The sequence below is a fragment of the Pempheris klunzingeri genome, chromosome 10 (assembly GCF_042242105.1).
Source record: "Pempheris klunzingeri isolate RE-2024b chromosome 10, fPemKlu1.hap1, whole genome shotgun sequence".
NCBI lineage: Eukaryota > Metazoa > Chordata > Actinopteri > Acropomatiformes > Pempheridae > Pempheris > Pempheris klunzingeri.
The window spans coordinates 18793144-18820764 of NC_092021.1; the positions used below are offsets into that span (position 1 = coordinate 18793144).

The 27621-nt window shown below is 41.0% G+C and overlaps 1 protein-coding gene across 3 annotated transcripts; it reads right to left on the reverse strand.

Annotated features, from left to right (window-relative positions):
- On the reverse strand, nt 1-27478 carry mid1 (midline 1). Of its 3 annotated transcripts, none has more exons than XM_070838278.1 (11): nt 27345-27478; nt 12635-13356; nt 10294-10353; nt 6289-6384; nt 4652-4759; nt 3522-3670; nt 3299-3426; nt 2526-2669; nt 1799-1960; nt 1514-1721; nt 1-1122 (listed from the first exon to the last, which is right to left on the reverse strand). In XM_070838278.1, the coding sequence occupies exons 2-11, from the start codon at nt 13298-13300 to the stop codon at nt 774-776; spliced, it is 2070 nt and encodes a 689-aa protein (XP_070694379.1). In that variant the 5' UTR covers nt 13301-13356; nt 27345-27478; the 3' UTR covers nt 1-773. The 3 variants fall into 3 exon arrangements, with proteins under 3 accessions (XP_070694379.1, XP_070694378.1, XP_070694380.1); XM_070838277.1 differs by lacking the exon at nt 27345-27478 and adding an exon at nt 19300-19460; XM_070838279.1 differs by lacking the exons at nt 10294-10353; nt 27345-27478 and adding an exon at nt 19300-19460.
- Between the last annotated feature and the right edge of the window lie 143 nt (nt 27479-27621).

Genomic DNA, 27621 nt, shown 5'->3' on the forward strand with positions numbered 1-27621 from the left:
TTTATTACATCTTGTCAGAGAGAAACGTAAATGTGAAAACTGTGACAAAAAGCTCTTTTGAAACTGCTATAATGAGGAGATGAATGAAAGCATGATGATACATTGTACTCGAGCATTTACAGATAATAAATATTTGAAAATTGCTGAATTGACAGATTTCACATTTCTAATAGAGTCTGCTGTCAATTATTGTTATGTGGCCATTTTAAGTGCTTTCCCCTTACAAAACATTGACCACGAAATGTTTGCATTACGCTTCGAAATATACAGTGACTTTGTCCTCTCAAAGTGCTATGAAAAATTTCAAATCATTTCAAAATCATCACATCTAGGACAACCTTCCAGAAACATTAGAGTCAGAGAGTCCGCTTGCCACTAAAAGGTTTATCACCACCCTTAACAACACATGAATGGAAGTGAATGTAGTATGAACTTTTAAGAAGAAATGAAAAAAAAAAATCTGGAGCCAATTTGAAAATATCACAAAGAATTTTGAACTGTAAGCAAACATTTAAAACGACCCAGCAGAGTAATAAACGTACATGTGCAAAGCAAAGAAATACATCTACAGATGCTTGTAAATCATTTCTTAAATAATTCAAATTAATTTCAACATAGGCTTGATTACGAATGTACACCTGGGATATTAAATTGCATCTTAAATTCAGTTACTGTTATTACTGTTAACAGTACGCGGGCATCACAGTCGATGAGGTGCAGGCAGTCTGGTCTCTTTTTGGGTACAGAAAGAAATTCCAGCAGGGCAGATTTTGTCAGTTGTTGTAGTCTGTTCCCTCTAAGTGATCTGGGATGGGCAGTCCAGTGAGGATGGTTAAACACCTGTTCCACACGTTGAACACGGGGCAGACTGGCTGAGCAAAGGCGATGTCGAATGTATACAGGTGCTGAGAGCCGACAGCGTCGTAGAAAGACACAGATCCAGAGTCATAGTCCAACAGTATTCCGAGACGCCGCAGGTGGGGCGAGGGGTCGATGGGAATCTCCTTACTGTTGTGACGCACCACCCACGAGTTGTTGCATCGAGACAGCACCCAGGAGGCGGAGTTTTTGCCAACCCACTCATGTTTGGGTGCTGACTTGTATGCAATGCCCACTGCAAACCTGCATGTCCAATGGGAAAAAAATGGTGAGATTTCATACATACAAGTACATTTCTAGCACTATTTAACAAAGATAAACAAGACCGCAAACATACTAGTGGCTCTGTGTGGCTGGTTAAGATCCTCACAATGGCAATAACAATCTTTAGTTAACTGAAGAATATCTCCAAATGCTGCACAGCAACAGTAAATAATGTAAAATAAAACATTGTGGCAGCAAAGGACAACTTTTGTACAAAATGTTATGGCAATCAACCTGTAATCCAGCGATAATAAAATAATCCATTGAAATATTTCAGTCTTGACCAAAGTGGTGGATCAAACAACATACATATATTGCCATCCCAAGAGTCATCCCACTCGCATGTCTGAAAACAGGTAGATGTTTTTACCATGTGCTTCCTCCTATCAGAGCTTCCCAGTAATGGCGGCCGCTGTCGATGTAGACGTTTCCCGTGACACCGTAGCTGCTGTGGCTGGAGAAGCGGTCCTGACTGTGGCTTTTCTTGGATGATGTCTCGTCCCTCTCCACTGTCAGGTTGTCGTGGGATACCCTCAGCTTCCGGTGAGCAGACTTTGGATCCAACTTGAATGGTTGACCTTAGAGAAAGGTTTCTAAAATAAATCACAATTCTCATAGGTGATCAATTATAGAGTGAATTCTAACCGTGTCATACTGTTGGTCTTGAGTTTCCCGGGTTCGCTGCTGCGGTTGCCAGCCTGGTTTATGGCCTTCACGATGAAAATGTACTTGGTGCCACACTGGAGCCCGTGCACAGTGTAGTGATTTTGCTTGATGTTTGGTACAATCATCCAGCTATCAGCAGAGTTGCACAAACCTGCCCAGGCAGACAGAGAGTCACCGACAAAGAACACACCAATTTAGCACAAAACCCTGCGCTGAGTCAGGGCCTCATTCAGTGCTCGAGATGAAGAAGTGAGACGGCGCAGTGTAATTGTTTGCAGCCTTTTAATCTACAGCTGCTGTTTTTGACTCATCAAATAAAGTCGCATTACTACTCATCCAAGACTGCTTGAGCACTGAGGCAGATGAGAATAAATTGCTTGATCGAGCATGTTGTGACCTTGTTAGAGCAATCAATTCAAACAGTCTGCTGCTCATTTCAACCCCGAGATAATAGAGCTTATGCATCTGGATGTAAATCCAGACCGACTGCAAAAATTGTGGTGTATTTTGTTAACATCTCATTACCCACGAGAGCCAGGACAGAGCTCTCCTCTCCTGCTGCTACAATACAATGTTATGTTTGGATATTGTAACATAGCCGCCAAACCATTTCAAGTGCCTCAGTGAAATCCCTTTCAAATCCCTCCATCATTGTCATGTTTCCCAACCACAAACATTATGCTATACTCCAACCAGAGAGCTGCGTATAGACTTACTGACAACATTAGATTGGCTGGTGAAGATGGCATACTGAAGTTCATATGATACAACAGAGAATTCATCATCTGATGTCCAGTGAACTGTGATCGTGTCATATGAGGCTGTACACAATTCCTCACGGATTGTTGGTGGATTTGGTGCTGCAATTGGAAAACAAAAGAGAAATGTTGCTCTTAGACAGTAATGAGAGCTGAATGAGTTCTATCCTGCTCACAACAACAACCGCAGAGCCCAGTGGTGGCAAAAAAACACCATCCATTTGTGTGTGTTTTTTTTTATTCTGACAAGTGTAATTAAGCTAGGTTGCAGTTCCAACAGCTATTACAGCTACAGCCCCCATGCGGAGTTAAATTTGCGCTGCACAACGGGCGCCGAGCATAAACAATCAAACCTGATTCATTCAGCAGAAAATAAATCTTTACTGTAACTAAACATTTATGAGCTTTTTAGTTTTCTGATACTCGCTAACAGGTTAAAATATAAAGTGTTTCTCTCCATGCCAAAGCCTTTAGAGCATTTAATTTATAACTGCAGGATAAGACTGATGATTTTAAATGCACTGTTTGGATAAAGGAACTCAACAAATCATCTAAAATGATCTGTTTTAAGAATTATACAGTGTGGGGAGAGAAACTGCCCAAAAGTTATAGTACAACTAAACTCATCTGGCAGCATAAACTGAGCCATAGATCATGTGAATTAACAGATATATGTAGGCTTTGTGCCAGACAGTAAAACATTGTGAGCTCAAGTTTAAGACCCCACTTACCTGTGAGGTAATCCAAGCTTTCTAACATTTTCTTCTCCCTTGTGAAGTCCAAAGCAAAAGTATCGAAGGTGTCATTCAGGTTAATTTCTGGTAACAGGATTTGGGAGGATGCCGTTGCCATAGAAACTCTATAATAAAGATGTACATTATTAGATGGTGACAGTTTTATACGCCATAGCTATTGCTTGTTGATAGTGTTTGTGATTTTTCTGTGTTCCCTCACCTCTCACAGATGCTTTTGGCTGTTTGGAGAAAGCGAGTGTGGTCTGTCTCCTTGAGAGTTTGGTCGGCCTGAGTGATGAGGGAGGAGGACCTCTCGATGCACTGCTTGCAGCTGGCTATCTGCTGGGCTAGTTTCCTCAGCCGCACAGACTGGGCAGGAAAAGAAATTGATAAATGGAAAGCTTGGTAAGTAACCACCCAATGTACTACCTACTATATGAAGGGCCAACCTGCCATATGCTAGATTTAATTTTACCTCAAAATCCAACTGGTGAAAATCTGATTTACACCTTTGACAATTGGATTTTTCACTTGTGTAATACCCACAAGATTGTGAGCTTCAACCTGGTCTATAAGATATACTGGCAAGAGAGGTGTGCTTATTAAATAGCCCTCGTAACACTGCCGTAGCAACCACACCATCCTACCCTACGTATGTGTCTCATTGGTTTAGTAGCTGAAAGTAACCTCAGAACCTGACACGAGGCACCGGGTGAGGAAGGAAAGAGTCCTCCTCCAGAGAGGGCCATCACAGGAAGCAGGGCTGATCTTACTCTGACACTGAGCATGGCACAGCATGCCATTGCCTCTCTAATGGCATCCAACAGGGGAAAAGGAAGGGAAACGATTCAAGAGGCACATGCACATCAAAATATAAGGATACTGTGCCAGAAGTGCCCCAGAGTTGAGTGCTGATACTGAAGACAAGACACAACAATAAACTGTGAAGTCTGGTGAGTGAAAGTAGCTTGTAATAAGTCCACAAGACCAAATTTTACTTGTGGAATCAAATCAATAAAATGTTTATCAGTGACTAGCCCCAGCTGGTGCCCTTCATGTTTTACTATTGCTGTGCAATATGACATACTTGACATACTATGTTCTTGCTGTTTTTATTTTTATTTTTTAAAAGAGTAGACAAGTTCCAGTAAAGAGTAGCATTTTCAAGATATAGGGTTTTGACCCCACATCCGTGATATGTTACTGCTGTATTCTAATAAGAACAGCTTGCTCAGGTGTTGAGTTGCACGATAACCTGTCAGCTGAGTAGGGAGGCAAGGTTATCAGCACACGCAAGGTGATAAACAGACAAACAAAGGTTATCAAGACACAAAAGGTGATAAACAGTACCTTTCCCTCCTTTATCTTGGTAGCTATGATCTGTCTTCGCTGCTGTATGATGTTAATCAGCAGGTCGCACTCCTCAAGTAGCTTGTTTTCTTGTCGCGATGCATTTACCTGGACAGGACAGAAGTATAGATAAGAGACGGGCAATAATGCATTGTAATTTATTCTTATTTAACAAAATGTTTTACTGCACGACTGCAGCCTCGTTTGATGATAATTCTGCCTTCTCATGCTGGACAGGACGGAGTAACAATCAGCTGACCTTGTTCACAGTTTGTCTTTTTATCCCAAACAGCCATATGATCACAGCCGCCATAATGAACATGTGGCACCCAACTATGAGCTGTCTTTATGAAAAGCGAAACTCAGATTTACCAAAGCAAGATTCCTTGCTGACTTGTTAAGCAACGGTCAGTTACAAATTCATAATGAGGTGAGATAATGAACAAAATACAACATAGAAAATATACAAAATATATGGGCCATGGTCATACTTCTTTTATGTTCATTTCCAGGTTCAAACACACATATTTCCAGGAGTGGGTAGTAACGAGTTGCAAGTAATGCACATGAGCAAAAAAGTTGTTTTTTTAAAGAAACAAATATTTTTAATTCTTCCTCTTTTTAAAACTGTACCTCTGCCCTAATCTACTCTCTCTACTCTTTACTTGATTATATTTTCAAGCCAGTAATTGACTTTTTACTTAGCTACATTCACTATTTATACTTTTGTTGAAACCATTCTGTCTATATTATATATATTTGCTCAGAAATTGTTGATTTTTCCTTAATTTTTGTTCTTCTTCCTTGGGTAAGCAGGCTACGATATTAAAGGCTTCTTTTTTGACTAGTCTGTGTTTATTTTTATTTCCTACTTTGCTGTGCTGTAGCCTACAGACAAAGTGCTTTTCCACTTCCAAGATGACCCTCGTGCCAACGATGGTGTCAAAAATCCTCTGACCAGTTGGCCTGTGGCCCGGTGCCATCGTTTATAATAGTAATATTGATGTAGTGATGCGATATACGATCAGGAGTCTGCACAGAGTGTTTTATTGGGAAAATTGATTGGATGCTCTATGTCATTCCTGTGTTTGACCTCCTGCCTGGATCATCTGCTCTGTGCAGTTTGACCATGGATGTACAAGAATAACTTCAAGTGGAACAACAAGCATTGACTAGAGGTCATGATCACCTCTGGCCAACCTGCTGGACGTCATTAAAAACTTTAACTTACTTTGTGCTATTATTTTATTATTTTGCATCAGCCAGTACACCCTGAATAACTGATCAATCAGGTACCTTTTTACTTCTACTTGAGCAGGTTTCTCAAACACTAATTTTTACTTTTACTCAAGTCATTTTTTATGGAAGTAATTGTACTTTTAATTGAGATTTTCAGTACTCTACCCACCCCTGCATATTTTTCACTTTGCTCTGAATGTAATCAATTTGCAACAAACTGCATACATATTACAGAAATGATTGATCTATAGACTAATAAGCATTTAATCTGGTTCACATAATGAAAAGCCACTCTCAGATATAGCAATTCATCACTGTGTTAATAATTTAATGTGTTGTGTGAAATGCCACAGAGGCAAGGAGCCTGCATCTGACAGGTAACAGATAAACAACCTCACCTCCACATGTTGGCAGGTTTGGATAAGTTTGCCCATCAGACTTTCCAAGTCACTGGTCCTCTTGATTAGATTGCTGAGGTTGGAATCCAAGGTTTGCTGCAAAATAAAATTGAAAATGAGTATTTCATTACATACGGCCCCCCCGCTACCTCACCAAACTGTAAGCAGATGAATAAATCTTGGAGGAGAGTTAGGTGAATGGGAACACAAGGATGATATCTGGCTTGAGTATCATGGGCAGAGGAGAGGATGCACAAGGCTGCCTTTGGATCTCACTGGCCACATTTGGGCTCTGAGCAGTGCAGAGCCCCCTAGTCCTCCCTGTGTGCCAAAGATCCCATCATGCTGCCTGCCGAGGCCACGGAGCTTAGCAGAGCATCTGCCAGTAATTTGGACAAGTACCCCCCGGCTGAGTTAATCACTGACTCAGATCAAAGGCTTATGTTCCAAACGTAATCTCATACTGTAATTGGGGAGCATGATAGCACAATGTATACTGTGGTAGTACAAAATATCTTCCAATATTAAGTACTATTCCTCTTAAGTAAAACATTAATGCATAATTACATTTAAGCGTAGTACCATCAAAATTGAAAACAGAGGTGTGGAAAAACTCAAATATTGACACATATTTTAATTGACACACTAACACCAGTCAATGAGAAAATCTGTTACTGTTGTTTTAATCTATTATTGCAAGTCTTACTAACATATATAAATGGATCTGTAATTTTTATTTTCAAAAGATCACAGGATACATAGCACTGTATATATTAATAATGTCTGAGAGGCATTATAAATGGTGTATTATCCATGATGGGTTGGCTTATTATTCATTTCCATATATTGAAAGTGTAAATATTATAAAACGCTTCGCTTCAAAAAGCGATTAGCAGATATCAAAAACATAATTGTGAGCATTATGCCTGATTTTCTCATCAAAAACAAATTACAGAAAAAAGTGAAAGGAAGAGAACAGGGGGACAACAATAGACCTGTAAAGATCCAAGGACTTGTAGCAAATAGTGGGTAAAGCTCTTTCGGGTTGGATGGTTCACATTGTGATTTCATAAGGAAGGTCACTATGTACTGAAATAGCAGAGGCTTTATTTTACCACTCTCACAAAAATGATTTATTTATATGGAAGAGAAGGTGATGAAAGCCATTTCAGAGGCTGAGTTGCAGGTAGAGGTGAGGTGAGTGCAAAACTTTTAAAATGGAACATAACATATTCATCAAACTGATGTTAAATATAGTCAAATGTCTAAGCTTAAAACGCTCCTAACAAATACTGAATTTTGAATTTGACAAATATCACATGGAGCCAAACATAGAAAGGGAGAGCAAATGGAAAAGACAGAAAGCGTGAGAACCACAGCGAGTTCCTCCCGGCAAACATTTTTGGTGTACTGTATTTCTCAGCGCACCTAAAATATGGCTTCTCCTGCAACATTAATACTCTTCACGTGTTTAGACAGCTCTCTCTAATGGAGGTCTCTTTCCTAGAGTAATTTAAAGCTGATGAGAGGAAAGAATAGCAGCTTCCTTTTGTACGTGAATGCTTCTGGTCCCACACCTTTGCTTTGGCCAGTCTCCCTTCCTTCCTCTCGCAGTCCTGACGGGTCACTGACAGGACTTGGAGTTTTATCCTGTGTCAACATTAGACATTTTATCCATTGTCAAAGTTTGTCACTTCATCCTGTGAGCACCATGGGTCCTGTTACACATCTGTGATTTTTACTTTGGTGGAGGTCTCTTTATGGTCTCATTGAAACAGAAACACATATCATAGTGTGGTATTCTAGTGTACAAACATTAAAAGCCCAATTAGTACTTTTATGTACCGTACACTATATATTTACATATAGGCTATAATTTAATAGTTTGACTTGCTCTCATCTGATAATAATTTCAAATATATTGTATCACTGTTTTACATGCATTGCCAATTTAAACAAACTTGGACCAACTTCAGAAAATATTAAAGCTGGGGTTGGCAGAAATCTGGATAAGGTTAAAAAGAAAAAGAAAAGCTCTGTGCTCTCCCACTCTGTACTAAGCTCTGACCTGACCGTGTTTGTGATCCCAGTTCTCTATGAGAGTTACCGTCATGACATTTTCCTTGCAAACAAGTGGGCCTGTAAAGCCTTTTGAGAAGATTTGCTGTACACTGTGATTTGAGGCTCTAACGTTAGCTAACTACATAAACATGAACTGGAATTAAGGCAGCGCATCCCACGAGCCTTTGGTATGGTTATATTAGCATCAACATAGCCACTCATCACCTGCTTTCATGGAAAATCTTCACTGCAACACATTTAGATATTACAGGAAAATGAAATGAGCAAATTCAGTCGTCCCAATCATGACTGTGATCCTGATGAAACTATAGAACGTTACGTAAACATGAACTAGCTGCAGTGTCACGAATTAGCCACAGCAGCGAGATTTTGGCTAACATTAAGGTTAGCAAGAGGCTAAAATATTAGCAACATTCAACACAGTTGCAATCATTGCCAACTTTCACGGCAAGTCTATGTACACAACATGGATGATAAGAAATGTTATAATATACTCATGACGCAACTTAACAAACCACTGCATCACATTTAGATATTGTAGGAAAATGAAGTTAGTAGCTTCATGGCAAAGTTCTCTCCATCTCTGAAACTTGTGTTTTATTGCATTTATTGTTCATTTTAGACTCTTTTCGATGAGTCAGTCTTTCTTTGTTTCGTTTACTTTGCAGTGCAGGCAGTTGCTGTCAGTGCTGGAATACCTGTCTCTTTGAGACGACCTGTGATTGGCCAAAGCCTCCTGTTGCCTGAAAACAGAGCCAAGGGAAGTCTAGTCTGTCAGACTACTTGAATTACTATATGCTGAAAGAATATTATGGAGTATGTGCCCAATGACACAAAATATAAACTGCATGCCCCAGCTTTAATGTATTCTACTTTATATTGTATACTGTCGAGTGTTAGGCTTTGTAACACATTCATAGAATGTAACCTTAGAGGGAAATTATAGCAGATAAAGAAGACTCTTCATAGTTCATGAGGTTCCTGGATTTGAATTGAATTTCTGGTGCTTTCTCTGTTATGTGTGCATGATCTTTTCGTGTTGACATGAGTCTCTTCCCGCAGCTTAAAGCCAGTCACCTCAAACTCAGTTCTAACTTTAAATTTCCTGTGATGGTTTTGTCTCTTTATATACAAGCCCTGCCACAGACTGGCAACCTGGGGTTTTTCTTGAACATGCCACAGGTATTCCTTTCCCCCATTGTATATTGGGATATGCTACTGCTCTGTCCCTAAATAGGAATACATCGACATAAGTAGTGATAGATATAATACCAGATCAGGATCATGATGCCAAAACCAGACTGAAAGAAACCAACATGCTCACACACGCATACACACACACACACACACACACACACACACACACACTCACGCTTTTGCAATGTCACATCCCTTTGAGTAGGAATTTCTGAGAAATGCGAAGTACTGTGGCTGTAAACATGTGTTCGGAAAAAAACAGCAACTATGAACAAGCTCAGCTGCACGCCACCTGGGTCCTGTCCTGCATGCCACAAGAAAAGAACAATTTCTCTCTACAATGGGAATTGCTGTTTCCTATTTCAGTGGAGGCTTTTAACAGTGTAGCTAAGTACATGTCATATGAAGTCAATAAGATCAGATCATAGCTAGTAAGTCTTTAAGAAGATAACGGATAATGAACTGCTGTCTTAAACCACTTGGAGAAGGCTTATCACTATATTGAATACTGTAAATACAAAGCAGTGTAATAGTCACATTACATGGCTGCATTCCCATGTCTCATTACTATGTGGCTGACCAGTTGCAATGAGCGCAGAGTGTATTTCAGTCTCATTCTGTTATTTTTCAAAGGATAAAACCCTTGAAAAGCAACATTCAGGTTTAGGTTTTTCCATGAAATAAATCTGCCCCTGAATGTGGAATCAAAGAAATGATGCTGATCACCTGGTCTGCCTCCTGGTGTGAATGATCACGCCCCACACAGAGAAAGCGGCCAGGAGATTTCTGCACAATGACAGCATGATCAAACAAAGGAGACAGGTTAAGACGGGTCCTCTGACCTATCTTGCCAAAGAGTTGCAAAAGATGGTTTGCATCCCAGTTCTGCTGTGACCAAGCATTGTGAAAGAAAGGCACAAAAGGGTTTCCAGTGTTACTTGTGATACAGTAAACGCTCCTTTTGTGAGTCATGCATGGACTGCTGAGTGTTTCTGAAAACAAAGCAGACCCTAATTTTTATTTCATGCAGTGGATGCCATGCTATTCTCAGGATACACTCGGGGATGAACCTTGAAAGAACTAAAAATGCTCAATATAAACAAGCTAAAGACATACAACAACAAAAAAGATAGGATTCTTTTTGATGATTTGAGAGAATTGACTACTTGAATTTAGTTTATAATATCATAATTTTTCATTTCAATGCCAAAGGCTTCACAATGAAGCTCCACTGCCTTGTTGTGGACTATATAATAATCCTAAGAGGTTGCTGAAGACATGATAGAAGCCCACTCTGCGATGGGAAAACACTGACCCGCTAAACCAAAATTTCCCTCTTATGATAGAAGCTACTTCACGCTTATGATGGTAGGAATACAGAGACACCTTTTTATATGCTCCGGCTAATAGCATCTTCATGCTTTATAGTTATCGGCCTATCTGACGAAAGTGAGCAGTTCCACTTAACTTAAAACTGTGAAAGCAGTCTCTTGCACTGGGTGTCATTAGGTTTAACACTGGCCTGGAGAGAGAAGCCTCCAACTCACTTCATTTATAAGGCTTATTATGAATTTGGTCTCAGCGGATCAGGCTGGCAATATTCTATATTTTTTTATTGAAAACAAATCCCACAGAAATCCCAAAATCAAGCCTCTAGCGAAGATGTAAATCTTTAAAGATGAGCTATGAATATATATTTTCATTTTTAAAAAAAAGTCAAGATACCCTCCTTGAACAACTGACTATTGTGGTTTTAAGCAAATGTTACTCAAATAGAAGTAAAAAGTGTTTTTGTCTGGGAATATTTTCAGCTGCAAATCTGGTACACTAGAGAGTATTTATGGCAGAGGGATGGTTCATGTGGAACTGACTCAAAATAAACAACAGCGCCCATGTTTATCATATTAAAGGAACATGTCACTCAGTGCAACGGTGTGCCTCATTTATGTGTTTTTTTCGACAACAATGCCTCCGCTGTTGTCCAAAAACACCTCTATGGCACAGAGGAATGAGCTATATCAGGGTTTGGCCACACAGACATGTAAGAATGGTTGGATTTTGCTCCACCAGTCAAAGTGTCAAATTGGTCTCAATGGTCACACCAGCACCTTGACTGATAGCTCGCTGTGTGCATGAATGAATGAATGAATGAATGAACACCAAAAACCTTGCAAAGCGCTTTGGATAAAAGCGCTATATAAATGTAGCCATTTACCATTTATTTTCAGGGGATTTGTTGACAAAAAGAAACTTATAGAATATCACCAGGCACATACATTATTGTAAAAGTAATTGAGTGAGGTAGTGAAGTAATTTTGCAGGGGCGCTTGTTTCATATTGTTTATCATAGGAAGTTTACAGTAAAAGTGCTGCAAACGCTTGCTTCACATTTGTTTTTCAATAATAAACAAATGAACGCATCTCAGTTGCCATAGCATTATACAGTATTTACCTATTCGTACTTGCAAGGAACATTACTTATTTTTAACAAAAGTATATGATTGGGGTTTGACAGCATTTTATCAAATCCAAATCCACTATCAGCTCCACTAATGAAATCCAAACTCTTTCAAATCATCAATCTTTCATCATTTGCATCGTGAAGTTATAAACACGGATGATTCAAAGATTCTTTGAGTGGTTTCAGTGGTTTTTAGTGGTATCTTCTAAATTAATCAACAGCTACATGGGTAAAGTAGCCTAATTAAAAAGACACTTGCTTCCAATAAATTGAAATTTCTGTTTTTTTCTGTTCATGCTCATGGGATTTAAAGAAAAATATGATCATTACAACTTTCTATAATTTTCAGATGAACTGTGGTTTATCTCAGTGTCTGCACATATTTGCACAACACTAAAATAAAGCAGCTCAATAGCTTACTTGCAGTTTTTTTTTATCAAATTGAAATTCAACAAATGCATTAATAGATTGTGTATCTGTCATTACCGTGATACTGTATAAGCTCTGAAAAGGTTTGGAACAAACACAGAAATCAGCTTTAAATTCTGTGGGGCTAAAAATTAGTAGGAAGCATTCCAAATGATCTAAGTACAGGTCATTTCTTACCTTCAGCTTGTCGTACCGGTCACTGAGGGCTGCCACTTGGTGGTCCCGATGCCGGCCAACCAGCTTACACAACGCACAGATCAACTGTTCATCTGTCACACAGTACATGTTGACCTTCTCATCCTCATGCTCCAGACACATAAGGCCTCGCAGATGGGAGTCCAGCAATGGCTCGATTAGACGGTGGCCCGTGAAAGGCTTCTTGTTGGGGTGGGTGGCCTTGAGACACTCGTCGCAGTATGACACCTCACAGGTGACGCAGGTCTTCACAGCATCCTGCGGAGGATCCTGCTCACAGAACTGGCACTGCACCCGATTACTGGGAGATGTCATGGCTCTGCTGTCCGGGGCGGCTTGCTCACGCCGGGTCTCGTTAGGAGAGTTAGGTCCGCTTAGAGAAGCCTTCTGGTAGCGGTCAATGATGTTCTGTAATGTAACGTTGCGTTTGAGTCCCTCTAGGCCCCTCTGGTTGAGGGTGATGACATAGCGACAGGTTGGGCACTGAAAGGCGCTGATGGACTGAATTGGCTCGCTGGGTGTGCAGTGGGACACCAGGATGCGATGGGCACAGTTGAAACAGAGGCTGTGAGCGCAGGGCAAGAGCAGCGGATCCTCAAAGAGCTCCAGACAGATTGGGCAGGTCAGCTCAGACTCCAGTGTTTCCATCTTCAGGCAAAATAAAGTGAAGTTGTCAGCGAAATCCAGGGAAGCTGATCAGCTATCTGTAAAGATGACACAAAAACTGAATTAGAAAATGATGATCACCATGAAATTAACTAAACTGGAGGAGGTTCTAATCACTCCTTTAATAGGAGTTCATGAGTTTCCTTTCATTATATCCAGTCGAGCTAAAATAAGTATTTGGTTAATCTATGGGCTAATTGACAGAACACCAATCTGCAACTACAATCATGATATTTTTCAAGCAAAAAAAACAAACATTCCTTTGTTCCAGCTTGTCAATTGTGAGGATTTTCAGCTTTGAGTGCATTGAGTGTGTGTGGATTTTGGACTGTTGATTGGAGAAAATAAGCTATTTGAAGACATCACTACTGGCTTTATGACATTGTAGCAAGCATTTTTGACTATGTTCTGAGACCAAATGAATAGTCAGGACGATGATCAGCAGATTAAGTAATGAGGATAATAATTGTTAGTTGCAGCCCAAAATGTCAGCTTTAGCCATGAAGTTTGCTTGAAAAAAAGTGAATAAACATCCTGCATGTTCTGTCTCTATTATCAAGTGCTTATGATAATAAAAACAAAATTATTCATTCCCATAGTGAGTTTCCTTTGATTTCCATTGCAAACTGAATATGAAAACATGACTATAAATATTATAGTATGTAAATAACTGTAAGAGATATCCGATTATGGAAATGAAGCAAATTGCAAGAAATAACAAAAGCAAGCAGGAGCATACCCAAATAAAAAGACGTGCCTGCATATTGTACATATATTAGACTTTTTTATGGTCTGTTTGGTTGAGCATAAACTTGAAGACTGCAGCGATGGCTCATTTTAATTTAGCGCAGGAATAGTCTAGCCAGTCCCTGTGTTCCTCACTTACATTGTAGGCCAACAGGCCAGTGAGGAGTGACAGCTCAGCCAAGCAGAAGCCTACTGGCCTGCTTGCTGATGGCTGGGGCTCCACACTATCACAGACACTAAGCCTTTGTTCCCGGCCAGTCGGACACCCCAGCTGCGAGTGGACACACTGTGCTCACAGCGTCTTTCTATGTGAACTCTCTACCTCCACTCATTATGTGTGAAGAAGGCAAAAGCTCATTATCAGGACAGTTGGGCACAAGTAGCCTTTTGAAGTTGTGAGGATACAGCAATTACCTCGGAGCTACAGACCTGGGTTTGTTCTTTCCATTCTATTCAAATGTTCACAGACCGTCGGCTATCCCCATGCACTGTACAAGACAAGAGGCGATTGTTGCTCTTGTCTCTAGTGACTGTGATGCATCTGTGGGCCTTTGTTTCTTTGCTATTTTGTTCTTTACGGACAAAGCAATGAATGCAGCTGTCTAGAAGTTATTACAGAGGATCAAAGACGATCTCCTCACATACATGGTGTCTCAGTCTTAAACAAAATATATTAAACATCAAGCCTTGTTAGCAAATACTTTGTTTTAAAGTTAGTATTTTATCTTTCACCAACATATTCTGTTTAGAATGTAAATACCAATCTAATGCATGCATACATAAATAGCACAAGTCCAAACTAATCTCTACAGTGTTACCACAATGTGGAACGTGAAACTACTAAATTTCTTGTCCAACATTTTATCCATTTGTTTGGCAGCAACACATCAAAGTTATCAGCTACAAGATAGCAGGTACTGTACTTGCACAGGTCTCATCAAACAGGTTAAGTTGTTACTTCATCCAGACTGTCCTAAATACAAAATGAATCAAGAGCTTTGTATGACAAACACAATGCAGAAATGCTAATCCCCTGATGTCATCGCCTATGATATAAAATACCCTGAAGTTACACAAAGGTTGTAAAACAACACTGAGGCAAAGAGGCTTTGCAAACTGCATTACAGCCCCAAGTACATAGTACAATCCTGAAAGCTCTCCCATTCATACACAGTTTACATTACCCACCGATGGATTTCGCCCCACTTTGCACTGCCGAGACATTTCTGCTGAAGGAAAACTACTGACCCAAAATCACAAAAACATATCTATGATAGCTAATGCATCAGCCATAAACCCCCAGCATGCTGTGGAGGTGGGCATCTAGATGGCACAAGTCTTCACGGCCCCAGTAATCCTGCAACAGAGCTGTCATTAAGCAAGAGACTGAGCAAGAGGTAGCAAGCACAACAGGAAAAGTTGCCCGACAATTCCAGGAAAGCCAGCTCCACCTACAGCCGGAGCGCTGGCCAGTACTGGAAGAAGAGAGAGAGAGTAGACAACAGGGAGAGGGAGGGAGAGAGAGAGAGAGAGAGAGAGAGAGAGAGAGAGAGAGAGAGAGAGTCTCAAAACAGCAAATCAGCAGAGGCACAGGTTTGTGCAGTGCCCCAGCTCATGTCCTCACAGGCAGGTTAGTGTCCTCTCAGCCCTGCCCATTCAGAAATTCAAAGCATCAGGATCAGTTTCAGGTTTCCTTGTGTGAGCATCCGTCTGCTTCTAGCAGCACAATGCGGTGGATTGGAACTTTTCTTGGCTATGCCACCAGGGATTCAAAAACAAAAGCTGAAGACACAAACATAGCAGAGAGGCAGCATCTGCAGCATGGGGAAGAAGTTTGCGATAGCCCCAGAATCCAAAAAACACGGTGACGTGGAATAAGCAAGTTTTTATCATTGTCTGTTGTCTGTGTCTCCAGAGGCAGTAGAATAACTGTAACATAAACCAGGCCTCTCTTTAGAAAAATAAATAATAAAATCCCCATTCAATTTCCTGACAGTAAAAATTAAAAAAAAAAAAAAAAACACAACGCATACTCTCTGACAGACTACAAATGAAGACACACGCTATGTAACATCATCTACTACATACGAGTCTTTCCCAGTTGGCCCTCGTGTGGGAATCACCAGTACCATCTGCTTACCATGTGCCTCTATTTCCAGACACACACCCGCCGTGCTCCATTTGAATTCTCCTGTCATTCAAAGGAGTCCCCAGAGTAACTACGCTCTCTGAGAGACAGATACACTCTAAAAATATTAAGGAGAAACTAAAGTTCAAACAAAGTGGTGGGCGTGGGCTACATTATTTGGGAGATGCACAAGGGAATGTGACTGGCACTCCCCAGGTTTCGTCTATCGAGTCTCCGACTGGGATGGCGTTTAGTATCGTGAGATCAGCAAGACGACTTGAGCGCACATACTTGAGAAAAACTGGGAAAAAAAACATTATTAAAAAACTAGAGTTTGTTTATTCAAATACTAAACTCCAAGTCTGCTCTCCTCTTGAATGGCACAAATGTCTATGTAGTATAAACTTTTACATGCAACACTTTGTGTATGTAAAGTTTTATTACTTTTTTCATGTAATAAAGTCTTATTATTATTAGAGCTGGGCCAAACCCAGTTACCTCAATATTGATAGACACTGTATTAATATGCTGTTGCAATATGTTGCAATATTTTTGCATGCAGAGGCTATGAGAGGAATGTTGACTTAAAAAAAATGGTAATGTGACCAAAGGCAAGACCATCACAAGCTATACCATGGTGTATTATAACAAGAATCCCATATAAAACAATTATTATATCTATGTATTACCTTAACAGCCACATTTGCTTTGGGCAAATAGTTTGAGGAAAAATGTGCATACATTTCCTCTGTTTGGAGTTCAAATTACAGGTATATTTAATATGTCTTGCACTGCAGAATTATGATTGCTCAGCTGTATGCTGAGCACTAGCAGATACGACAGGTGTGAGACATCTGCACGTTACCGTTTTGTCAAATGATCAACTTCAGCACCCACCTAACGTTTGGAGTTTGATTTGATTAGGAAGTAATGGGTCATTTAGAAATGAGACAATTACAATGTCTCAGATAGGAAGACAATTACCTGCTCAAGCACTTTCTAATCCTTTTGGTTATGGTCTTTTATCACCTTTAATGGTGGCTCTTAACCATGTATTCAGCGACTGAAAGAGTGTGATTGCTCTTTGTCTTCTTTCCTGGGGCACAAACCTAACATATTTATCTGTAATCCTGTCTTCACAGCGTGGCTGTGACCAATGTGAGGCCCGTTGCTGCTCCCTGAAGCAGCCAGCTCAGCAGCGGCCCACTCAGGCCTAATGTGATTTACAGCTGTGGCAGCACAAGCCAGCTGATTAGACTGACAAATCTACCTGATCTGCAGCTGCACACATCACTGAGATTAGCTGCATGGAGCCTGGCCCCGATCAACAGCCATTATGACTTAAAGTTCAATACAAATCTAAACATCTAAGATATTGAATTTACAATTCGCCCGTCAAACAGGAATTCTATGAAAAGTACATCTGAAAAATACTTTTGCTGTTAACAAAACTGTTATGAAAGCAAAACTAAAAGAGCCAAACTTTTCATTAAGAGGCTTCATTCGTGAGCGAACAGGATGCAGCACCGATGCTGCTAACAATGATAATGCACATAATGTTTGTAGCTAATGAGTTTCTTGGAGATCTAGAACTGGAAATAAAAGTCTAAAGTTTGTCTGAGCAAGATCTTTTTTCTTTGTTTTCTCTGCACGCTGACTGTCTGCGCTCTACAGGTCATCCTGGTCAGCATCAGAAGTTGCACCAAACCCTCATTTCCTCTCTGCGGCTTGGCAGGTGGCATCAGCGGGAAAACACTGCATCCTTTCCACAACCACAGGAACTTCACACAATGTGACTTTCCAGGCAGCCTGTTGCTCACAAGTCCGCACAGAAGAAATGTCTCACTGAGCTCAAAACTATCCTGAAGAAGCAAAGCATTTCGTTAACGCCGAAATGTGCACATCACTCCTCTCTTGGCCTATTTATCTGGTGTGCCTCAAGCAATTTGTAAATGTCATCCAAGAAGTTGATGTTTCATTGGTGGGGAAACCAGTGAAAGAGTGACACCGTGTGGCTGATTTAAACACACACGTTTATTTTTCCCTTCCATTGACCTTTCCTGCAAATTATATGACAACATTTTACAATTTTAATTGAAAAAAATATATATGCTATATGTCAAAGAATGCAACAGATTTACTTTAGTTACATTCTGCTATTTTCCCCCAACTGTACAAGCAAACTAATTCCAACAAAAATAACAACCATTTATATTAACACATCTGACGCTCACACTACCCTTCACTAAAAACCAACGCAATGGCTCTTTATAAAGACCTCCACATGTGTTGCCATGGTGACGGCTTGACATCTATTTGTCACACTAGTGATCAAAGGCGGCGCACTCTGGTGGGAAGATGTCTAACATTCCTCCTCACAGGAGCAAGATAAGTTACTAATTAATAAGGGAAACCACAGAGCCAACCGCAATGTCCCAGTTTTACTCTTCACTGCCTTCATGTAAAACGACTCCTGTGCGCGTTATGTATGCAGGCCTGTCACAAACTGTGTCCAGATGTATTGCCAGAGCATATATGGATGTAGCAGGGGAGAAAAGTCTGTATCTTTTATCTTATCAGTGCAGTAAATGGTATTTTGTAGGTCATGAAGCTACCAGATTATGGATGAAAGGCTGGTTTTATCTTCTTCAGTGCGGAGGTGGATCTCACTGTAAGTAAAGGTGATAAAATCCTTTTATGATGACCAAGAAAAGGAAAAGAATAGCCTACTGTAATTGTAGCTTCAGAAATAATGTTACACTCTAGTGATATATCTTACAAATTATATTATATTCATTTTTTAGAGCTTACACTGAATGGCTGCTTTGATACTAGAAACCTACTTAGGCTACTCCTACTCTATGACAGCTTTTATTCACAAAATTCCCCTCGGCCTTCTCACTTAGTCATCTTATCTCTCGAGCATTATCCGCACTTCAAAACATGAAGGAATCTGGGAACACAACAAGGCCAAACAACCCCAGCACTTGCACAGAATCCTGCCTGGAGGCTTGGAAACATATGATGACTCAATGTTTTGGTAAGAAAATATAGAGGCACAGTAACATAAAATGCAGACCTAGTTAAGAATGACCCTCTGACTTACCCGCCACATGATTACATCCGTGTATAGGCAAGAGAGGAAAGAGCCACCTTTAAAGTCAGTCAGGGTGGATATTTGGGATCTGCTAAGCTGATCCAGTGCAGTGGTCTGACCTGAGTAGAGTGACTCGTCTTCTCTACTCTGTGCAAGTTTCTGACCCTCTAACCCCCGTTTTCTAACCCTGCAAAAAGCCAGTAGGACGATCAAAACTTTCCAACCCTTTTCTCTCCTCTCACTGAGGACTGTACCTATCCCATCTAGTCACAGTGGGCTGTGAGTTGTTGCACTGGCCAATCACACGAGAGGGGCAGGACTTCTGCTGGTTTGATCACTCATGGCTATCAGAGCATGGAGTTATGCCACAACTCCTAACAAAGCTTCTTTGTCATCCTCAAATAAACATCATCCAAAGAGTTAAGCTGCACATAGAAATAAACATTCTGCTATTGTATATCAAGTGCATTCAAGCAAAATCTGAATTGCCGTATATTTATCCTCACCAAACTTAGTGTGGATTATTGTAGATGGAAATGTGTTTCATGCTTAAGGCGAGATTCAATACAGCCAAATGCAACAGTGCACAAGCAAACAATCAATGATCATTATACTCTCCAGAAAGGACATTGACAGAGTGACGTTTTGTGTCCCGAGTCAATGGCCCAGTGCAAATGCTAACACGGCTGAACAAAGATATATTAACAGTGTTTGCCACACATCAACCATATCTGCTGGCAGCTGACATGCTTCTCAGCGCAGATTGTGATCAGGCAAGCAGCACGTAGTTGAGACTTTACATTCTGCAACCTTATTTCTCAAAGCGTTTACTACCTTTTGTTTTTCCATGTGATCGTACTCCACTGAAATGGAAACACACAGGAATGTATTGCGGTCGCGACAGTTGACTTTGTGTTGAAAGTCGTCTCAGATTGTTGGCATCTGTTTTTGGGCTACGTGGAAAATGGTCCCAACACAAACACATGCAGGCTGACACGATTGGCAGCTAAACAGTGATGCCGATCATGTCAGGTTTCAGTGCATTCACTGTTGAACTATGAGGTTTGAGGTGTCTCGTTAGAGGCCTTTACCTCAGACGACCCTGTCAGCAACATCAACTCAGTGTTTTTGATACAGTTTGTCTGTGTAAAACAAATGTTAATGTTATGTAGAAAAACCACAGCACATACGGCATGGACTGATTTGGATTAGTAGTGACCCAAAGCCCCTGCCAGGACTCCTTGTGTTTCAGTTTAGCCTGCAGGGTTCAATAAAGTATGAAAAGAAATGTGAGAGCAATGAAAACAGCTTAGATTTGAAGGTGCTGTATGTTGAGACGGATACTGACTTCAAGGAACAAACACATTAACGTCTTGGTAACTGCATGCAAATGCAAAGTTCACAGCAGTATGTACATAATGTTCAGTGTGGAAACATGCAATGCCTAGCCTAAAATGATTCAGTTCAGTAGCAGAGAAAATGAACAGCTGCAGCTTCACCACTGATATTTTGTTTTTAGCATGAGTTCTTTTTTTGTAAATCCAAGTAAATTTCCAATATGTAGACAAAAGAGCAGCATGAAGAGCAGTGCAAAGTGTGTTTATTTTAGCACAACAAAACTTTCTAAAAGACTAACTTAAAAGTCTAAAAGAGACTCAAAGGGGACTTTTAAAGTATCACCCTCTGGAAATACAGATGATCCCTTACCTCACAGTCTGTTAGTCAGTCAACCAGGCAGTCCATAGTCCGTGTGACAGATGAATAGAGAAATAAAGCCCGGGAAGAAATTTTTCTGAAAACACCGGCTTTCCTCAGAAGCCTCCCTTTAGCTGCTACTTTCTGTCTGGGCTCTGCTGCTTCATCTGTCTCACTGCTATCTCTTAAATTCTCCTCACACAGTCACTTCTTCTCTAATCCTCTCCAAAGGAAGCCGAAACCGCTCCAAATGGTTCAACCAGGCGCCGACTTCTCAGGCTTTTCCTTCTTTGTATTTTTTTGTTGGCTGGGATCATTAACTTAGTCCCATGAGAACATAAGGAGGTAAATAAGCCCCCTCCTTCCTGTGGGAGGCTGTCAATCACAACTGATGATGAGGTGGTGAGGGGGTGCTTTTAGCTGCCAAGGAGGCACTCCTGATTGGTCACCGGGGAACAGAGGTGCCCTGCATGACAAATGGGAGCACTGGGATGGATGGTCCCAGTAGAGGTGCTCAGCTGAGGCGACGTGCACATTTATAATAGACTTTTATGCGGCTCACCCATTTACATGTCAGTCAAAAGAAAAGAAAGCAATGGAAATGAGTGAGTAATCAAAGCTGACATAGCAAATGTCTGTGTACTACAGCTGGATTCATGAAAATGTCATTTATGTTGTACACGACTGATTGTTGAGCTAAATGTTGAGGTCAACGTGAAGAATCACAACATCTTTAAATGACTCTTTGGTACAGTCTGGACGCTCAGCAGGGGGGCCGGGAGGAAGGCATAAAGCTTCCGTTGCCATGGCGGTGTGGCAAGAGCAACGATGCATCTTGGCACTTGAGCCAAATGCCACTCTAATCTTTTCACTGGCAAACCTTCAGCTCTCTCTTCACAGCTTGTTTGTTTCTCAGTCAAGCCTACTGCTGTCTGTCACTCTTCAGCTCCTTCCAACATCCCATGCCAGTCTGAAGTCTGCTGCATTTTGTAAGGAAAAGGACTGTGTAAAGACACTGTTAGCAGGGAAACAATACAAGAGATGGGTCATTCTGCTCCCACTGACCACGACTAAACTCTCAGGCTTACAAGTAAGGAGAGACAATAGACAAATTAGGCATGACTTGCACTGTGATTCCTCTGCCTGGCTCATTCTGCACACATTACCCACATATTAATGGAGTTGTAAACAGCATAGCACGCATCCATTTACTATGCAAAACACACAGACACACACACACACACAGCAATGCAACATTCTACTCACATCACTCCTCAGATGTATAATGCCACCTCTGCGGCAATTTACAACAGCAAGACAGTGTTATTGCCACCGCCCAAGGCCACACATCACTATATATCCATAAACTGCCTGTGAAGTGACTGTGCTGCTTCATTCTCTCACACTAAAATTCATTTCAGTGCAATAAAATGCCATAAACTCATGGCATTTACATGGGTTGTGGAGTCACACTGACATTTGAGCTCAATGCTTTTTAAAGGGGAAACGGTTTGGGTCAATCCAGAGTCACTCCCCTTTCTCATCTGTAGTAAACATTAAGTGGAAAATGTCTCTGGTTTAACCATTCCAAAAGAGAAAACTTGTCTGGGTTGTGGTTTTAGCAACTGTTCCCACCTCACGCACTGGAAACCCAATTTGATCCTTGATCCAGCCTAACACAAAAAGTTTCTGTGGCTTGCAGTCTGGAAAATGGACGAGAAAAACATTTACTTTTGAGTAAATGTGCCTAAGCAGCAATTAAACTTCCACAAATCAAAACAAAACAATGACATATAAATTCAAATGTTCAACATCTATAATGTCCTAATGTATCAACTTTGACAAAATAACTGACTGCTCCATCAGAGCCAATTAATAAAATTGGACTCAAAGCCACAATTTAATCCAGTCCAGAGGTTGGGAGGCTGACAATAGCAATCATATTTTTGTGTATGCATTTGTATAGGTGGCAATCAAACTGTAATCCTAGTGAAATTACTTCCAGAAAATATATTCCCCTTATCAATAAGTAACAGCACTGTCGAAATAATTATTCAAAACAAATGAATATTCATCCCCGCTAAATAAGGCCATTTGCTGCTCGAGGCAGTTTTCTTGGCAGTGGTTGGCACATCAAGCTGTATTAATTGGAAAAAGACCTGAAAAGGCCAGAGAAGCCCTCCTGAAGGAGCAGATAAGAAGTTGGAACAAAATAGGCTGTGAAATCTGATGTTACATAAACTTTGATGGGTAAAAAAGAAACAGGATTTCTCTCAGGGATCAGGCTAGCAGACATTTGTAAGCTACTTCATCATGTTACAAGGTTATACTTCACCTTGGTGCTCAGCCAGTAGCAAGTGCAGCGCTCATTTTGTACTGAACAAAGAAAGCGTGGAATCTGAATGTAATCTAAGGTGTCCAGATTTGCATTGTGTAGAGATAAAAGTACAAGGAAACACTTATATACCAGACAAGGGTCACATTGTCCATATCATCAACCTGACCAGAATTGCTCAGCAATCATCACAACTTTTCCATCAGATTAAACAGCCAAAAAAAGGCAGCTAGCCTGACTTACATGCTATTGTCCAGGGTGATCCTTCAAAATGCAGCAAGAAGATGCAGCTCCCATTGGCGGCTCAGTAGCACATGGATGAGAGACAAAACAAAACACACAGCACCATCCTGGCTTGTCTCCCTCCACACTCCCTCCCTCATTGCTGGAGCTCCCCACCCTGCCCGAGCCCCAGCCCCAGCCGTATGCTCATGCGAGCGTAAAACATGCCCAGGAAGCGTCACTTCCACTGGGTCATTTCATAGATATCGTCTCCATTAATGCCCTTGCCTATCACCCCCCCCTTCCCCCTCACTGGGGTTGAGCTCTTGCCCCCAGCTCTCCACCCTCTCAGCGATAAGACAAAGATGTAGCAAATGGAGAGACAAAGAGGGGGGGGGGGGGTTGCATAAACCTTGGGGACTACATTTTGATGAGTTTCTGACTACACAGCCAGGCCCTGAACAGATGGGACCAGTCTCCAGGGCTCTGCTGCATGGTTGCATTTAATACACAGCTCCATACATCCTAACAATACATGTTGTATTGTGCTGCTCACTAAACGGCGCTCATCAGCTCACAGACCACATACAAGCGCAAGGCAACACAAAATAGAATGTCTCGGCCGTGTTATATTTGCCATTAAGCACTTAGAAACTACTGTAATTAAAGTCTGGGTGCACACTGAGGATTGCATTAGCACAGCCTTTGGCATCAAGACTGTCTTTTTGAGTGCAAACACTGATCTAAGCAGCAATGGTTGTTTTCCTAACTAGGACGGAGCAAAACAGCCACTCCTCATTTTGCCAATAAACAATAAGATGAAAGCGTAGTCCGCCCTCATCATGGCAAAAGTTCAAGATTTTAATTGCTTTCATCCCCAAGGCATAGCGCCCATAACTAAGCAACACACAATCAATCAAAACATCAACCAAATACATGGACACGTTTGTACCAAGCCAATTAAGACTTACTGCAATTTATCTTTGGTTTGGTGCAATTTAAGGTGCCAGCCCAGAGAAATTTTAATCATTAATACTACTTATCAGACAGGAATGCTGGGTAGAAAAGGAAGAGTATGAAATATCTGTCATAAACATCACAGCAGCCAGTGTCCACATGCATTTACTGTGCTTTATGATTAGCTGGCAGAACATATAGGGCTGTTGAGAGCACTGACCTGGAAATTATTCTTTTCCTCTGAGTGCGCTGCAGCTTATCGATGCTGCATTTGTGGTTTTGCCAACAACAGAATCGATTATCAGTGAAGTTCTCCTCTAACATAGTGTAGCAAACAAGTAAAAGACGTGATCTTAAGCGGTGTGATTCAACAGACTCATATAAAGAGATACATCATTTCACATCTACAGTATCATAGTTCATGGATGTCAAGAACTGCTCAGCCTTCTTATGGAGCAATAGCTTGAAGACACAAATTAATATATGTTATACTGTGCATCTGAAGCTGTTGCAATGGTTTACCATTATTGACATAAAGTTAGAATATAACAAAAAATGTAAAAAAAGTTGAAAAGAAAACGAAGGCCAAAGGAAACATTCAAATATCATTCACCAAGAAAAACAGTTACTTTGTGGTTGAAAGCGACACAATGAAATACAGTGAAAGAGTTTTGGGAAAGTAAGGTCATGTTTTATGTTTAGTCGACACCGCAGCCCCATAGCCTGAAAATCTTGGCTTTTATTTTTTCCTGAAAAAAACTTATCCCTCTGAAAGGGTGCGGTGAATGCCTGCTACATTCTTTGCTGCCTGGAGAAGTCTGTAATTGCTTCCAGCTTCTGAGGGATCTACTGTAGAAAACTGGTGTCACATCATTATCAAGAATCTCCCCTCAACAACGCTGGCTTTATCTTATCAGAGACGGTTCTGGTGAAGCACTCAACCACCCTCCCATCTGCTCAAACCCAACTTTTTATTAGTAACACTAGAATTTAATGACACTACAGCTACCGCTTTATACATCTATACTGTAGGATGAATAAAGATTTACTTCTTAACACCTATACTGTTCCCCCAGAGCCACTGCACACTACACTCAGACCTCCAACACCAAGAAATGCTGGAGGAGGTCTCAACATCTGTTGTGGTGTGTGTTCATGTGTCCAAGGAGACAAAGTCGGAGCCAAAGGCAGAAGCCCAGCTGTTGGGATCTGGGTCGGCTGCATCCGGACTGAGGGAAGTTTTCAAAACACTATCTGCTCAGAATAAGACATCTTTAACCGTGTTATTACGGATGCAATTAGCACTATCACTGATAACCAGCAGCATATGAAGCATAAATATACCTGAAACCTGTCTCTGCTTCGCAACAGACTCTCTGAGGGTTATGAGGCAGTCAAACCGATCAGTTTTCTGCTTTTGCTGCGAACCTTGGCTCAGTATGGCCCTACAAAATATCCTCACTTCAGCTACATGTCAACAAAGCATTCCTTCAAGACAGTGTAGGACACATTCCTCAGCCTTGGCCCGTGAAGCACATTCTCTGGAGTTTAAAATGGATTAAACATTTGCTATTCCCGCAGAGGTATCGCTGATAAAAGAATATTCTCCTGCTTCATATGAGGTGACTCCACACACACACACACACTCATACAAGCGCCCCATTTCCGTGCAGCTATTGGCTCAGACAATGAGCCTGAACTAGCATCGGCACTCGCCCTGTCACAACAAGCAGGCCCAGAGAGCTCACAGCTGCTGATGGAACTGGCACCGCTGACCTGAAAGAGACACTTCTGTTTATCATTTGGAGCAAAGATTGGAGAAACAGAGCTCTGTAATGAGAGCGAGAGTGAGATTTTAAAAACAGATCACACATCGCCACAGATTCAAAGCACTCAAGGAATAACACATTCAAATGATTGTGTGATGAATCTAGCTCCATGTCTAGCCTAAAATATGAACAAGAAAAGATGGTTGAAGGAATATAATTCAATACCAAAGGCACAAGAGCTTGATGCCAAGAAAGAATACTTTACTTTCAGTCTCCTGAAACTGAGGAAAGGAGGGCGTTTCAAAGCAATAGCAGAACCAGATGCTTGCATGAAGGAAAGAACTGAAAACCAAACTGAATTCACCATAGTTCCCTATCCACAGTTATTTGGCCCAATTACACATTCTGGTCTGTTAGAACAACGTGGCATTGCTTTAGTTCTCACCAAAAGTCAGGAGGAGAATAATGAAGAATAAAGAAAGACAAGATTTCTTGTAAAAAAAAAAATACACAAAGCTAAAGATCTTGGACAAGAAAAGTATGATAACAAATTGTTTCTTCTGCGCAGGAAATGTTACATATCTGCCAAATTAAATTTTTGCCAACTGCTTTTCCACGTGAAGGCTGATATCAATATGTCAGCTGTCAGCAGATGTGATGCATGTGCAAACAAGACTGCACTTGTTGTTAAGACAACATATCTGGCTTTGCCCTGAATTAAGTGTAGTGCTTCCTCTTGTACAAACCTGATTGTTCACTCTTGTGCATCCATACATGACTGTCTCTAACATTCTTCTAGATTCATATGTAGGAGAAATGAGCTTCCAGGTTTTACAGACACCGTGCAGTGATTGGTGTGTACTAAATCTATTTCAAGAAGACTTCAACTTTAGTAGAAACTTTCTGCATAAGGACCCCTCAAAGTCACCTTTTCTGGCTTAACATAAAAATGGCAGTAGTTTCCCCAATTGCCCCACTCCTCAATCTGAGATAATTAGCATTCCAACTCTTTGCAATAGAACCTAATTAAACTCCCTTCACCCGATGCCACTAAACGTCTCTTTATCAGATCTTACCTGCTTCCCCATGGCTGCGGTGGTACTTGTCTCTCCCTGGTGAATAAATACTAGGCTAATGCAGAGTGTGACTGTTCAGCAGCTGGTACTTTCCCTGAGGTAAAACAGACAGGAGACAGAAGGTTGAAGGTGTTCTGTCTGCACGTACACTCCCCTACATCGGGGTGTGTACACACACATACCTCACTGACATACACTCTGCTTCTCATCTGCTCTACAGGTTTACACAGGAGCATGGAAAGCTCCTGGGAAGAGTACTTAACCCTTGCTCAAGCTG

Coding starts and splice junctions, on each gene's coding strand:
- mid1 (XM_070838278.1), bottom strand. CDS start 13,300: ATGGAAACACTGGAGTCTGAGCTGACCTGCCCAATCTGTCTGGAGCTC. Junction 4,760..6,288: donor AAACCTGCCAACATGTGGAG/GTGAGGTTGTTT, acceptor TGTCCTGTCCAG/GTAAATGCATCGCGACAAGA. Junction 3,427..3,521: donor GCCAAAAGCATCTGTGAGAG/GTGAGGGAACAC, acceptor TCTTTATTATAG/AGTTTCTATGGCAACGGCAT.